The sequence below is a fragment of the Hemitrygon akajei genome, chromosome 19 (assembly GCF_048418815.1).
Source record: "Hemitrygon akajei chromosome 19, sHemAka1.3, whole genome shotgun sequence".
Taxonomy (NCBI): Eukaryota; Metazoa; Chordata; class Chondrichthyes; order Myliobatiformes; family Dasyatidae; genus Hemitrygon; species Hemitrygon akajei.
The window spans coordinates 50,453,393-50,469,425 of NC_133142.1; the positions used below are offsets into that span (position 1 = coordinate 50,453,393).

Consider the following 16,033-nt stretch of genomic DNA (forward strand, 5'->3'; position numbering starts at 1 on the left):
CGTGAAGATAGAAAAGTCTGGAGATAATGATGAGCTGAAAGAATATAGAATGTATAAGTAAACAGATAGTAATAGAGAGACTTTAATGGAACTGGAAGTGATAAATCCCCAGAAGGACGACCTCTATTGGAGTCACAGTAGGAATAGCAGCATAGTTAGGATGAATATGTGGCTTGAGCAGTGGTGCAGGAAGGAGGGTTACAGATTCCTGGGGCATCCAAATTGTTTCTGCAGGAGGTGGAACCAGTACACACCAGATGATTTACTCCTGGACAGCACTGGGATTAATGTCCTAGGGATGTTGTTTGTTAATGGTGTTCAGGAGGCAATAAGTTAATATGGCAGGGGACTGGAAATCCAGGCAGAAAGACAGAGGGAAGCAATGCAGAGATTAAAGCAATTATTAGAAAAAAGTCAGAGTGGATTACAAAAAAATCAGATGCAAAGGACACAAAGATGACAATGAGTGTAAGAGCACTTTATATGAATGCCTGTAGTATTAAAAATAAGGTCAGTGAGCTTGAGTACGAAGGGGTGCGGTTTCAGAAACGTGGCTGCAGGATGGAGGTGATTGGGAATTAAATATCCAAGGATATCAGGGAATATGGAAGGATAGGGAGGAAGGTAAGAGAGGTGGGGTGTGATCAGAGCAATAGTGGGAGACAATATAAGATCTATGGAGCAGAATGTTGAGTCCATTTGGGCACAGATTAGGTAAAGATATTAGGTAGAGATTAGAGATTTGGGTAAAGAGAAAATATCACTAGAGGAAGTTGTCAATAGGCCACTGAATAATCACATTACTTCACCAATAACTGATGCATGTAAGAGTGGAGCGGCACTTTTCATGGGGGACTTTAACTTGCTCATAGATTGGACAATTCAAGTTGGTCGAGGCAATCTCGAGAAGGGCCTAAATAGAATGCATGCTTCCTTGAACAGCATATTACTAAACCTGCAAGGGAAAAAGCCATCTTAGATCTGATGCTGTGCAATGAGATAGGTAAAATTAACTGTTTTGTTGTTAGGGATCCTTTTGAAGTGAATGATCACAGTATGATTTAGTTTCTCACACAAATGGATCATGCAATTGTTCAATCTAAAACCATTTTATTATGCCTAAACAAGGGACACTTCAATGGGATGAGGGAGGAACTGGTTAGCATAGACCTGGATCACAGGCTATATGGTGGGAGTTGAGGAACAGTGGAAGAATTTCAGAGCTCCACAACAGTACATTTGATGACCACTTTATTAGGTACATGTGGACACCTGTTCATTAATACAAAGATCTAATCAGCCAATTATGTGACAGCAACTCAATGTATTAAAACATGCAGATATAGTCAAGAGATTCACTCATTGTTCAGACCAAACATCAGAAAGAGGAAGGAATGTGATCTAGGTGACTTTGAACAGTGGAATGATTGTTGGTGCCAGATGAGGTGGTTTGAACATTCATGCACAGCAGTCACTACAGTCGACCGAAAACGGCGCAAGAAACAAAAAGCATGCAGCAAGCAGCAGCACTGTGGGAGAAAACACCTTCTTAATAAGAGAGGTCAGAAGAGAATGGCCAAACTGGTTCAAGCTGACAGGAAGGTGACAGTAACTCAAATAACCACTGAGTGGCCACTTTATTAGGTACAGTCTGAAGCCCATTCCAGTTAAAAGCAATGACTTTAGGGTGGGGAGAGCCAATCTTGGATAGCTATAGAAATAAAAGATAGCCTCAAACTAAAAGCTTATGCATACAAAGTCAGCAAGAGTAGTGGGAAACTGGAAAAATGGAAAAACTTCAAAAGCTTTTAAAAAGCAACAAAGAACCACCAAGCAAGCAATAAATAAGATAGATTATGAAACTGAAATAGCACAAAATATTAAATAGATATTGTAATAAATTACGAAATAAGTTAGTGGTTAACACAACAATTTACAGTGGCATCTGCAAGTTCAGGATTTAATTCCCCTGTTGCCTTTAAGGAGTTAGTACATTCTCCCTGTAACTGTAAGGTTTTCCTCGAGATACTTCAGTTTCTTTCCACATTCCAAAGATGTTTGTTTCAGGTTAGTGAGTAAAGGGCATATTTTGTTTCTTTGGAAGTGGGGTGACACTTACAGGCTGATCCTTGCTGATTTGATTTGACACAAAATTACACATTTCACTCTGTTTTGATGTACATGTGACAAATAAAGCTCATTTAAAATCATTAAAGCAGAAAAGGGTGGCTAGTGAACATAAGTCCCTTGGAAGATCAGAAGGGGCGAGATTAATATTAGGTAATTTGGAAATGGCCCAGACCTTGAACAACTATCTTGTGTTGGTCTTCATGGTGGAGGAGGGGCCGAGCATGCCAAAGAGAAGTTATAGGTGTAATAAGAGATGAGGTAGTTATTAAAGAGGTAGTGATGAGCAAGCTAGTGGACATAAAGGTAGATGAATCCCCTGGCTCTGTTAGTATACATCCCAAGGTACTGAAAGAAATGTTGGAAGTTATAGTAGATTCATTTGTGTTAACTTACTAAAATTCTCTGGGCTCTGGGCATATCTCAATGGATTTGAAGACAGCAAATGTCATGCTCTGTGTAAAAAAAAGGATGAAAGCAAAAGACAGGTAACTATAGGTCAGTGAGCTTAATGTTTGTAGTTGGGGAAAATGCTTGAAGTTATTAAGGAAGAATTAGTGAGACACTTGAACATAAGTAGCTCAACCATACAAGCACAGCATGGATTCATGAAGGGCAGATCCTGTTTGAGAAGCACAGAGTTCCAGATTATGATCTGAATTGAGAAGCAGTCAAGTTTTATAATAGACGAGGCCTAAATTCCAGTTTAGAAGATAGTTGATGGGTAAGAATTATAATTCTCTCCCTATCTCTCTCCAGATCCTAGTAACCTCCCAACCTTCCTTGATTCCTGTCCCATATTCCTCCCCTTCCTGATATCAGCCCTCACCTGCTAGTCCTTGATTCCATTCCCAATTCATTGATCTCTCCACTAATGATCCCAGTTCATTACATTCCTGATCCTTAATCTCTACTCCCAATGCAAATTTCCATTCTCCACTTCAAAATCCATTTGCTGATCTCTGTTGCCCCCCTGCCTCATCCTAGCACAGGTTTGCCAGCTTCCTGTATCTTGTCTCAGGAGAGGAAGTAGGATTATTGTCACCTGTGAAAACTTGCATTTCCTTACTATTTTGCAACTTGGGTTCACCTCGTGGGATTTCCTGCCCAAGGTTTCAAAATAATGGAATAGGAATCAGGAGGGCTCCAAGCACAAAGATATCAAGGCCAAATACAAGGAAGGAGCTTTAAATACACCCTCCCTCCTTCAGTCCTCCTTTCCATAAAGTGAACATTGCCTGTCTCTGCTGTGGCAGGATCTTTGGATCCTGTAATGGACTTCTTCAACCCACACAACTGGAGAGGAAGCAAGTCTTTCTTGACTGAAAACGGAAATGCTGAAGGAATGAGAAGCTGCAATAGTAGATTTATTGCCTAAATGGGACCTTAAATGAAAATGTTTTCCCAAATCAAAGAGATATGTCTCAAAATGTAATATCAGCTATTAAAACCTTTCAAGCAGTTTACAGAAGAAAAATGCAAATAACATTCTTTATTCTCTGCAACCCCCATACATAGCATTACCCTGCCAGCAGTTAATATGCAAAAGAAACAAAATTACACAGTGAATAACATGTACAATGTAACCTCTCCATTAATTAATCTCTTCCATCCTTCATGCTTCATAGCACTCAAGTCGTACATTATTAAAAATGCACTTTGTTTTAACAATTTGTGAACATTGAAAACCTACATCAGCTGCTTTCATTATGTGTCATAACCAAGATTTATCATAATCTTACTGCACTTAGCTGCTACTTACTGCATCCTGAAGGAGTAATAGCTGGAAATCTCAGACGAAGTATCAAATGAATAAGGGCATATTTTGCAAAATCTTGTCTATTTCCTATTTGTGCTTATTCTGCTTGTTGCAGCTCTCAAGTATTCATCATGAATTTCTTGATAAGCATAAAAGAGAAAGTGGATGCTTCTTGCATTTTGTTGTAATTTTGATTAAAATATTCCCATTCAGTTTATGTAGGAAGTCTGTGTGGTCTGATAAAATGCAGATCAGCAATAGTAGTTTTAGTCATGTATGAAAACACTAATGATAATGTTCATAAAAAGACTACCTTTCTAATAAATTGTAAGTGAGATTGGTGTTGAGCAAATCATTCCACCAGACAATGAAGGGGTAATTTTGTTTTAAGTCGATTCATGTGTTTACTTTTAAGTCAGTTAGCAATTTGAATCAGACCATTTAATACTGCAGAACAGAGATTCTTGGTTGGCCCTTTGGTTTAGCTATGATAAGCTAAGTTGGTCAACTTGTCTATGAGAAGAACCTCCTCTCTCATTTACTGTATAATATTTGATAAAACTGCAGTAAGGATTTTAATAAAATGACAACTGGCTAAAGACCAAAGAATCAGCAGTTGTCATTTAACACCTTGAGCTTGGTCTACCATTCTGTAAGCTCACAGCAAATATTTAGGAAAGAAAACAGTGTGGCGACCCACTTTCTGCGCAGGCGAACCGGCTCACAAATAGCCAGCGCGTGAGGGGGAGACTTTGGTAATGCACCTCTGATGTCATTCCACCCGGAGAGGGGGGCGCTAGGGATTTAAATGCCAGCGCCACGAAGTTTGAATAAACTAGTCTCGAAACGACTTACCGACTGCGTGTCGTTATTTCAGCGCTGTGTGTAGCACATCGCTACAACAGAACATTTCGCATTTTCAAACTGATCAGATATCTTAAGTCTTAATTTTATGTTTCATTCTCCTGGAAGGTAATGTTATTCAGCTCTTTATCTTTCCTTGAGATTGTTCATATATAAAAAATAAAATAATGGAAAATGTTATTTAGTCCATCCTGCCGTATAAATTTCTTGGACAAAAACTTGCAGTTGTTATACAGTACTTCAAAACTAGATCTGTTGTTTAAATCTAGGGTTGACTAAAATTGGTTCTTGCCTGAGAGTGGAGTCCAGTTATTTTCCAGAATTTGAACTGGCTCGCATTATCTCACATCTGACTTGCAGCTTATTTGTTGATAACAATGTGTTCCAAGGTGAGGATTTTGTATTTTCAGTTACAAACTAATTTTAACGTTAACTCCATTTTATATCATTCACTCCTAGTGTCACAGAATCAGATTTGCATGTTAGTAGGTTTAAACATACATTTGCATTCCCAAACATGTCAAAGATAGCTAGTTCTGTTGGTCCATTAATCATATGCATATTAATTCTCTCCATGGGAAATTGTTTCAGTTTGGTGATTATTGTTTCTATGATTCTCCAGTCTTGCAGGTATAATATATATCTGATAGGTTTTATGTGCTTGATAATCATTAGAGTTTGATTGTATTGATCAAATTTGCCTCAAATATTAATGCTATTTCAGGACAGATTTTTTGTAGATTATTATGTTAGCACAGTTTGGGTGTGTTCTGTTTTGAAACTGTGGACAATAATTAGTGCTCTGCTGCTCTGCAGTTAAATTGAACAAAATTCACTTTACAAACATGGAATTTGCAAAGCAAATTTTTTCTATTTAATATTTATACCTGCCGGGGGAAAAGACTTTTAAATAAACACAGGCCCGGGAACCTGTTGCTCTACCTCTCCTCAGTCATCTGTTATATAAAACCTCAATTTTTTTATCAACTTTATTTTTTCAATATTCTTATCATCTGCATAATCTGCTCCTCCTGGCCCACCAGCCATATCCTGTATTCACTTCCCAAAACTTTAGCAGTGGTTTATAATGCTAGTTTTTTTAAAAAAAACAACTAGCCTTGAAGTGTGAATATGTTATTCAAGGCCACCTACCATCAAACTCCAGATTATAATTTAATAAGGTGTTTAGCCTTCCCAAATCAACATACTGACTGGAAAAGCCCTGCAACAGTATGTGTGGCAATTATTCAGAGTCATGGAGATGTGAAGAAACAGCCCTTCCAGCCCACTGTGTCAAAAAAACTTGCTACTCTCCCTAAGAGTGGGCGTCCCGCAAAGTTCACACCAAGAGCATAACGTGCAATGCTGGAGGTGAAAAAGAACCCAAGGATGACAGCAAAAGACTCGCGGAAATCTCTAGAACTTGCTGAAATCTCTGTTCATGTGTCCACCACAAGAAAGGCACTGAGTATGAATGGTGTTCATGGAAGGACACCATGGAGGCAACCACTGCTCTCCAAAACAAAACTTTGCTGCATGTCCCAAGTTTGTAAAAGACCACCTGGATATTCCACAAAGCTTCTGGGACAATTTTCTGTGGGCAGCTGAGACAGAAGTTGAACTTATTAGCAGAAGTGCACACCACTATGTTTGGAGGAAAAAGGGTACTGCACCCTAACAGTAGAACTTCATCCCAACTGTGAAGTATGGTGGAAGGAGTATCATGGTTTGAAGCTGCTTTGCTGTCTCAGGGCCTGGACAGCTTGAATTCGTTGAGGGAACAATGAATTCAAAATTGTATTAAGACATTTACAGGAGAAAGTCAGAGGAGCGGTCCATTATCTGAAGTTTAATTGAAGTTCAGAATCAGGTTTACTGTGTGTGTAGGCCTCTATTAGTCTCAATAGACCATGGATTTGCACCTTGGAAAGTTCCAGGGCGCAAGCCTGGGCAAGGTTTTTTTTAATGGAAAACCAGCAGTTGCCCAAGCTGCAAGTCTCCCCTCTCCACACCACCAATGTTGTCCAAGGGAAGGGCATTAGGACCCTTACAGCTTGGCATCGGAATCATTGCAGAGCAATGTGTGGTTAAGTGCCTTGCTCAAGGACACACAAGCAAGCCTCCGCCAAGGCTCGAACTAGCGACCTTCAGATAACTAGACGAACGCCTTAACCACTTGGCCACGTGCCAACCCATCAGGTTTATTAACACTGGCATGTGACGTGAAATTTGTTAACTTAGCAGCAGCAGTTCAATATAATACATAATCTAGCAGAGAGAAAAAAAATAATAAATAAGATAAAAAATAATAATAAATAAACAAATGAATCAATTACATATATTAAATAGATTTTTTTTAAAGTGCAAAAACAGAAATGCTGTATATTAAATAAAAAGTGAGGTCATGTCCAAAGATTCAATGTCCATTTAGGAATCGGTTGGCAGAGGGGAAGAAGCTGTTCCTGAATTGCTGGGTGTGTGTCTTCAGGCTTCTGTACCTCCTACCTGATGGTAACAGAAAAGGGCATGGCCTGGGTGGTGGATGTCCTTGATAATGGACACTGCCTTTCTGAGTCACCTCCCCCCAAAGATGTCCTGGGTACCTTGTACCCAAGATGTTGACTAGATTTACAACCTTCTGCAGCTTCTTTCGGTCCTGTGCAGTAGCCCCTCCATTCCAGACAGTGATGCAGCCTGTCAGAATGCTCTCCACAGTACAACTATAGAAGTTTTTAAGTGTATTTGTTGACATGCCAAATCTCTTCAGACTCTGTCTTGCTTTCTTTATAACTACATCGATATGTTGGGACCAGGTTAGATCCTCAGAGATCTTGACACCCAGGAACTTGAAGCTGCTCACTCTCTCCTCTTCTGATCACTCTATGAGGATTGGTATCTGTTCCTTCGTCTTACCCTTCCTGAAGTCCACAATCAGCTCTTTTGTCTTACTGTCATTGAGTGCTAGGTTGTTGCTGCGGCACCATTCCACTAGTTGGCGTATCTCACTCCTGTACATCCTCTCGTCACCACCTGAGATTCTGCCAACAATGAATGTATCATCAGCAAATTTATAGATGGTATTTGAGCTATGCCTAGCCACACAGTCATGTGTATATAGAGAGTAGAGTAGTGGGCTAAGCACACCCCTGAGGTTCACCAGTGTTGATCATCAGCGAGGAGGATATGTTATCACCAATCCGTACAGATTGTACTCTTCTGGTTAGGAAGTTAAGGATCCAGTTGCAGAGGGAGGTACAGAGGCCCAGGTTTTGCAACTTCTCGATCAGGATTGTGGGAATGATGGTATTAAATGCTGAGCTGTAATCGATGAGCAGCATCCTGACATAGGTGTTTGTGTTGTCCAGGTGGTCTAAAGCCATTGAGATTGTGTCTGCCGTTGATCTATTATGGAGATAGGCAAATCGCAGTAGGTCCAGGACCTTGCTGAGGCAGGAGTTCAATCTAGTCATGACCAACCTCCCAAAGCATTTCATCACTATAAATGTGAGTGCTACCAGACGATAGTCATTAAGGCAGCCCACATTACTCTTTTTAAGCACTGGTATAATTGTTGTCTTTTTGAAGCAAGTGGGAACTTCCACCCATAGTAGTGAGAGGTTGAAAATGTCCTTGAATACTCCCACTAGTTGGTTGGCACAGGTTTTCAAAGCCTTACCTTGTACTCCATCGGGACCTTTCACCTTGTGAGGGCTCACTCTCTTTAAAGACAGTCCAACATTGGCCTCTGAGACGGATATCACGGTCATCAGTTGCAGCAGAGATCTTCACAGTTGTAGTTATGTTCTCCCTTTCAAAGTGGGCATAGAAGGCGCTGAGTTCATCTGGTAGTGAAGCATTGCTGCCATTCATTCTATTGGGTTTTGCTTTGTAGGAAGTAATGTCTTGCAGACCCTGCCAGAGTTGCTGTGCATCCAATGTCGCCTCCAACCTTTTTTGAAATTGTCTTTTTGCCCTTGAAATAGCCCTTCACAAATCATACCTGGTTTTCTGGTACAGGCCAGAATGCACCAAGACAATGATCTGAAACACAAGAGTAAATCAATAACAGAATGGTTTAAAAAGAACACTCATGTTTTGGAATGGCCAAGCCAGAGTCTAGACCTTAACCCAATTGAGATGCTGTGGCAAGATGGCCAGAAATATTGATGAACTGAAACAGTTTTGTACGGAAAAATGGACTAAAATTCCACCCCACCGTTGTGCAAGTCTGATCAGCAACTACAGGAAACATTTGGTGGAGAATATTGCTGCTAAAGGAGATTCTACTGGTTATTAAATACAAGGGTTCACTTATTTTTTCCAGCTTGAACTATGAGTAATTAAACAATGTGTTCAAGAAAGACATGAAAAGTGCAATTGTTTGTATGTTATTGCTTTAGGCAGATTGTGTTTGCCTATTATTGTGACTTAGATGAAGATTAGACCACATTTTATTGAGTAATTAATGCAGAAAATCAGGCATTTGCAAAAGGTTCACAAACTTTTACTTGCAACTGTATCTATATATGTGCTTAAGACTTTTGCACAGTGCTGTATTTCTGTTTAAGGTTTGTCAGTAATTCATTTTTATTTCCTAATGCCTTCCATATTTTGAATGACATTCCTTGTTTGAGTTCAGAATATTTTGAATGCCAAATATTTTATCTTAAAAATTTCAAACCAAAAAATTAAGAACCATTGAAAAAAATCTCCACAGTATCATTCTTCCACTGTAAACACTTACTTGACCCAATGTTATCATCGTTAGCACCATGGTTTTTACCATTGATTGGAGATTTCACTAAGCAAGCCAGATGCAAGTCAGAGACTGGGCATTCTACAGTGAGTGAACTAGCTTTTGATGTTCCAAGACCAATGAACAATCTGCAGGGAAACATATAAAAATAATAGAATATATTCTCCATATACGTGGATGATCACAGTTCTAACCAGGCTTGAGGGCCTTATACCACCTCCAATAAAGGAGCCTTTATGATAGGTACTTCCAACCACCTTAAATATTCACACCTCCCATTAATAGTGCAACATACGTTTGTAGTTGTTGGGTGTATTGTCTCCAAATTGCAGTTGCAGTTATTCACTAAAGGTACTCCCAACAATTAATCCCAAACCTGTGACCTACCATATAGAAGATCCAGTGCAGAGGCTGCATGGAAACCCCACTGATTCCAAACTCTGAACACCTACTCAACAGAACCACCTTCTCAAGAGAAGTAAATGCCGGCCATGTCAGGATCATCTAAAACCCACAATTAATTACAGAAATCATCTCTGTACTCCAGACTGATTAAGGCTGTTGACCTGAAACATTGACTTTGCTTCTTTCCATGGATGTTGTCTGACCTGCTGAGTTCCTCCAGAGTTATGTGTGTTACTCTGGATTTCCAATATCTGTAGAATCTCTTGTTTTTATGTTTTTCTAGAACATGTCCAACTGTTCATACTTCATATTCCATTGTAAAGTAAGCTAATATGAATAAGTTCTGATGAAGAGACACGACCCAAAATGTCAACTGTTCATTTCCCTCTCAAGATGCCGCTTGACCCACTAGGTTCTAGTTTGGTTTCTTGCTCCCAATTCCAACATCACAGTTCCCGATATAAGTAACCGTTTAGAAAAAAAATTGCAAATGCTAGAATCTGAATTACTTAAGGGTCTTGCTTGGAAATGATGTACAGTGAATTAGATACCGAACTAGCCTTCTTCATCTATTCATTTTTCAATACCGAAGGAATTCCATGTTATTGAAGAAGTGTTGCATTTCAGATAAATCTGATGCATTTGATGAAAGTTAAAGTCTGTATTGTTTTGAAGTGTAACAAAATTCTGCCAATATCCTGGGCAATACTTTTTGTTTTAAATGTATTCATTAAAAACAAATTATCTGATCTTCAGTCTTTCTGCTAAAGAGTTTTGCTGTCCAAATGTCTTTGTACATTTCCTACCATGCTACAGTGACTGAACATCAAGAGTATTTTACCTGCAAACTATTTTTGAAATTTCCTGATGTCATGACAAACCTCTATAGAAAATGTCTTTCTTTTACCTCTAGGGCAGAGTTACTGTATTGATTAACTAAGGCTTGATCTCTATGGGTGGATCCCAGTGATGCATTTCAATGAGTTCCTCATGTGGCTGTCAGGTTCATTTACTAAATGAGCAGTAACTACTCTTCACATTTTTTATTCATTGGGTCTCAGGTGGTTTGGATTGCTGTGGGATATGTAACATATATTCAATATCTTTTTCATCTGCTTCTGCTTATATCTCCGAAAAATGTGCCGAACTGTGAAAACGCCATGGTAATTACTAACTACAGGTTTTGAGACAGGTGCCTGGAGAGTTTGCAAATTTCAGTTGTAATATTCAAATTCTAGATCAAGCTGTTGACTCCACTCAATATTTCCCAGAACTACTCAGCATTAATGAGTGCATCCTTTTTAATACAAACCTGAATGATATAAGCTTATTTGTGACCAAGTTTTAGGTTGCTAAAAGAATAATTGCTGGAAGATTGTGAAATTTACATTATAAACTATGAATAAAGATTGTTAACAATAGAAGTGAAGTTATTGGGAATTTGGAAGGATTACTACTTTATATATTTATAGTATATTAGTTTATTTTTAAAAGTAATGAGGAACAATTGTAACAAATGTAACAATTTTGTTTTGCATTCCATCCATACAGATCATTTCATCATGTTAGTGCATTTGGGTAGTACAAGGGAAAACAAGAACAGTATAAAGAATAAAGTTTAAGGTACAGAGAAAGTGCAGTAACAAGTTAGACTGTGAGATCAGGATTCTATTTCACTAGAGGACCGTTCAGTTTTCTGGCTTTAAAACAGCAGGATAGAAGATGTCCTTGAGCCTAGTGTTAATGTGATTTCAGACTTTTGTATTTTCTGCCCTATGGGAGGGAGGAGAAGAAATAATGTCCAAGGTGGTGGGTCTTTGATTATGTTAACATCTTTACCCAGACAGAGGCCTTGAAGTGGAGGCAGGCTTACATGACGTGCTGAGTTGTGTTCACAATTCTCCACAGTTCATGCATTACAGAATTGCTATTGCCCACTGGCAAACTGATAAATAAAAAAGGTCTTGTTGCTAGCTTGTCTAGACTTCTTTCTGTTGTAGAAATATTGTAGAATTCAATGGCTGTAAGAACTCAGCAACCAGGCCACATCTGAAGTATTTTAAAATAACCAGTGAAACATCTGAGGAGTTTGATTTTAGCCATCATTTCTAGCAGAAAGCAGTTAGCCCACTGACTTTACATGCTCCTCCCTAACCCTCCTCCCCCCAATCCTCCTTCCTCCAAATCTTCACTCCAATCCTTGCATTGTAAAGCCATGGCCCAAGCATTTATTCAATGCATTTGTGGCAGCACCTACATTTGAGACCAACTGTGGATATTTGCTTAAAGTGAAAGTAACTTTTGTTCTTTCTGAATATCAGCTGGTTTGACTACATCATTTCAAGTACTTGGAAGGAAAAGGATAAATAATAAATGAAACAGAATCATGTGAATGTGGAAAAAATGCAGCAGAGGCCACAAATACCAAATCAACCACACAATATTGCAATTGTTCCTTTGGTAAAGAGTATATTTAAACTTAATCACTGTGCCCTAAAGTAGCTGTAATAATTCCCAATCAGGTATTATGTTCCTACTCCTCCATTCTGCATTCTCAGTCTGATTAATGTACAATCCACACCTACTGCAACTTAGTAAAATCAGTTCTTCAGTAATCAATTTGGGATGTGTTTTGCTAATGAACTCTGATTATCTTACCTATGAAATTTATGTTTGAAGTTGAAGACAATATTTTTATTTCACATGAAATTATTTGAAAGTTGCAAAGTGGCAAAAGTAGTCTTGTCCCATGTTGATTAAAGCATTTGAAGGATATGAATTTTCAAGGTGAAACATTTTATTCCTATTATTCTCAGCTGATTTTATGTAAATACTGCTGCAGCCCAGATCGCATATTTATTGAAGGAAGCACATCATGTACTCGTGATTTTTTTTGTTCTTTCTCTTGCACAATTTTTAACCCCTTCCACCTCTATTCCTGAGGATCATAGCTATTTGGACATTCCAAGTATCCATAAATAAAAACAGAAAATGCTGCAAAAAAATCAGCAGATCATCCAGTGCCTGTGGAAAGAGAAAAAGTCAATGTTTTAGCATTGCTACTTTTGTTAGATTTCAGATTTTCATCATCATCAGTTTTTTTTATGATTTTTATTTTCTTCTGAAAACTGCTCAGGCTTTCCCATTATAAACCTGGACTGCAAGTGTTAGCAGTATTAAAACAACAATGTCTATATTTCAAAATGAGTAATAAGATATAGATTGGGAGTAGGACCCATAACCAATAATTTCCTTTCCTCTGTGCTAAGTTTATTTGTGATACACTATCCCAACTGAACTCTGTTGTCTTGACATAAACCAATTATAAAAATATGACCTTGTGACATAGCAATTTCCATCTAAATTTACCAAGCTTTTAGAGGAGCTCTTCTTTGTCAATGGCTTCAGAGTAGGGGATGCACAGGAGCACTATCAGTGCGATTCTCTGTCCCACTTAATAAGAGCACATTCACTTGGCTCTCCCAGCATCGACCCACCTTCCCTTTGAGGTGATGAAATTCTGTGAATACTTACACTTAATCAGTCAAACAGTTTGTATGCCACTGAGCGAAGTAAAGTATGTTATTAATTTAATTTCCTTTATATTTCAGACAATTTTCAAATGTGAGCACAAGGAAAAGGAAGATGAGAGAACTGTTCGGGGAAAGAAGTTCTAAAGATAAACAGGCTAGGATGTGAGCACTGCACCAAGAAATGGAACATAAACTTTCATTGAGTACTGGAACCATTTGTTAACAAGGAAAATGTTGTTTTAATCTGTGTACATTAAATATTTCACAATTGTGAGACAGATATTCATATAAATACTTCATCTTTAATCATTTAAAGGTGTGAAAATATTATGTGCTAGAGTCTTTCCCTGAAGAATGAGTCTTGCCATTTACCTGCAGTTTTAATATAAAGATAACCCTGAGCATTCAAAATTGAGAACATTGGAAAGCACCTGAAGTGACAGGAATTGTGAGAAATTAGTATAGAAATTTAATGGTATCAATATGGCTACAACTAACAATAGTGTGTGTGTGTGTGTGTGTGTGTGTGTATTACATGATTCATGAATTTGATTACTGTTGTCCACTGCTTGATACCTCTTGATATTTGTTAACAGTTCCTTTGGTGCAATCTTTTTGAGCTGCAGTTCATTGTCCCCCTTTGTATTATTTCACTCTTTCTTCTTGCACTTTAGCTACCTTACCATTGAGTTTCATTGAAGGAAATTTGGGAGAAAATCAAGTTTAGTCACTAGTACTACATGTGTTTTTTTTTGTAATTTATTTTTTATTGAAATTCACCATCACACAAACATTTCCATACAATGTATTTCAGATACTGTTTGTATATATCATATATTCATATTTGCCGCAAATCTCCACATAAGTATTTATCTGAGGTATACACTTACAGAAAAGAAAAAACAAACAAAAGGAAAACTACGTACAAGTAAGGAATGATTCTTTTTAACAATATAATCATTGATTTGTGAGAATAAAATCAGGCCTATGCGGTGTTATGTAATTAAACAATTTTTCCCAGTATGAATCAAATTGTTCCAACTTATGATTGACAGATGCTGTTAGCTTCTCCATTTTGTAAGTGTCCATTGTAATTTCCATCCATGCGTTTAAAGTTGGGCTCTCCTGTGATAACCATTTCCTGGTAAGAGTCTTCTTACAAGCCACCAGCAGTATATTCATTAAATATTTATCTCTTTTCAACCATTCTTGAGGTATATACCCAAAATATATGGTCTTACTTTCTAAGAGTATTTAACATTTAAAAATGTCTTGTAGGACACTCCACTAGTCTTTGATAACAGGGCATTCCTAGAAAATATGACAATGGTTCGCATTTTAATTTCCACAATTTCTCCAGCAAACAGGGAGGTTACTATCATAATGGGATTTCTGAGAGGGTGTAATAAAATATCTTACCAGGTTTTCCACCCAAACTCCCTCCATTTCTGTGAACTGGTACACTTCAATTGATACCTCCATTTTGTTGTCCATTCTTCCTCAGATATAATTATCCCTCCTTCCTTCTCCAATTTTATTTTAATATATGAAGATGAGTGTGTTTTAAGATTTGACAGACTCTTATACACGCTTGAAATGATTCTACTACCATTATCTGAATTACGCAAACACGAGGAAATCTGCAGATGCTGGAAATTCAAGCAACACACACAAAATGCTGGTGGAATGCAGCAGGCCAGGCAGCAAATAGAGGAAGAAGCACAGTCGACATTTTGGGCCGAGACCCTTCGTCCTCTAGTTTATCTAGTTTATCTCCCTCTAGTTTATATTATTTTATAATAGTTTTCCATATTCTAAGAGTCCATTTCACCCATGGGTTATCAATAGTATTTATATACCTTTGTAGGTTGTTATCAGCCAAAATTGCCTGTATGGGGATGGAAGGCAGCTTCTCCTCAATGTTTTTCCATTGAGTGTCATATGATGGGTTGCACCAGCATATCACAGCTCTCAACTGTGCTGCAAAATAATAATCTCGAACAGAAGGTAGACCTCATTTTCCTTGGCTAATTGCAAAGTTTTGAGAGGAACTCTAGGTCTTTTACCTTGCCATATATACCTTGATAACATTTTGTGGCATTCATTGAATAGGTTTTGGTTAATCTGTATTGGTAACTCTTTATTGGTAGGGTCTGAAAGAGATATAATAGACTGGGCAATATATTCATTTTAATGGATTCAATCCTTGAACTGAGACTAAAGGAAGGAATTAGATTCCATCTTGTTATGTCTTCCTTAAATTTTTTATATATAGACAAATTCCGATAATTTTGCCAAATCTTTTGGCATAATGATGCCCAAATATTTGAAAGACTCTATTTGCCATGCCAAGGGGATATCTACTTTCAATTTCTCTTGATGGGCTATAGTTATATGAAAGTAATTGGGTTTTATCTATGTTGATCTTCTATCCCAGTAATTGACCATTTTGTTCAAAGGAGTGCATCAATTTAGGTAAAGAATAATAACACACACAAAATGCTGGTGGAACACAGCAGGCCAGGCAGCATCTATAGGGAGAAGCGCTGTCGACGTTTCGGGCCGAGACCCTTCCATCGACAGCACTTC

General features: G+C 38.0%; 1 protein-coding gene across 2 annotated transcripts in view; it reads left to right on the forward strand.

The window, feature by feature from the left end:
- Nucleotides 1–15,960, forward strand: part of rad18 (RAD18 E3 ubiquitin protein ligase) — a 238,750-nt gene extending 222,790 nt beyond the window's left edge. For both annotated transcript variants that reach the window (XM_073072485.1, XM_073072486.1), the window contains one exon: nt 13,523–15,960. In XM_073072485.1, coding sequence (XP_072928586.1) covers nt 13,523–13,610 — 88 coding nt within the window. In that variant the 3' untranslated portion in view covers nt 13,611–15,960. The remainder of the gene's footprint in view (nt 1–13,522) is intronic.
- The last annotated feature ends 73 nt before the right edge of the window (nt 15,961–16,033 follow it).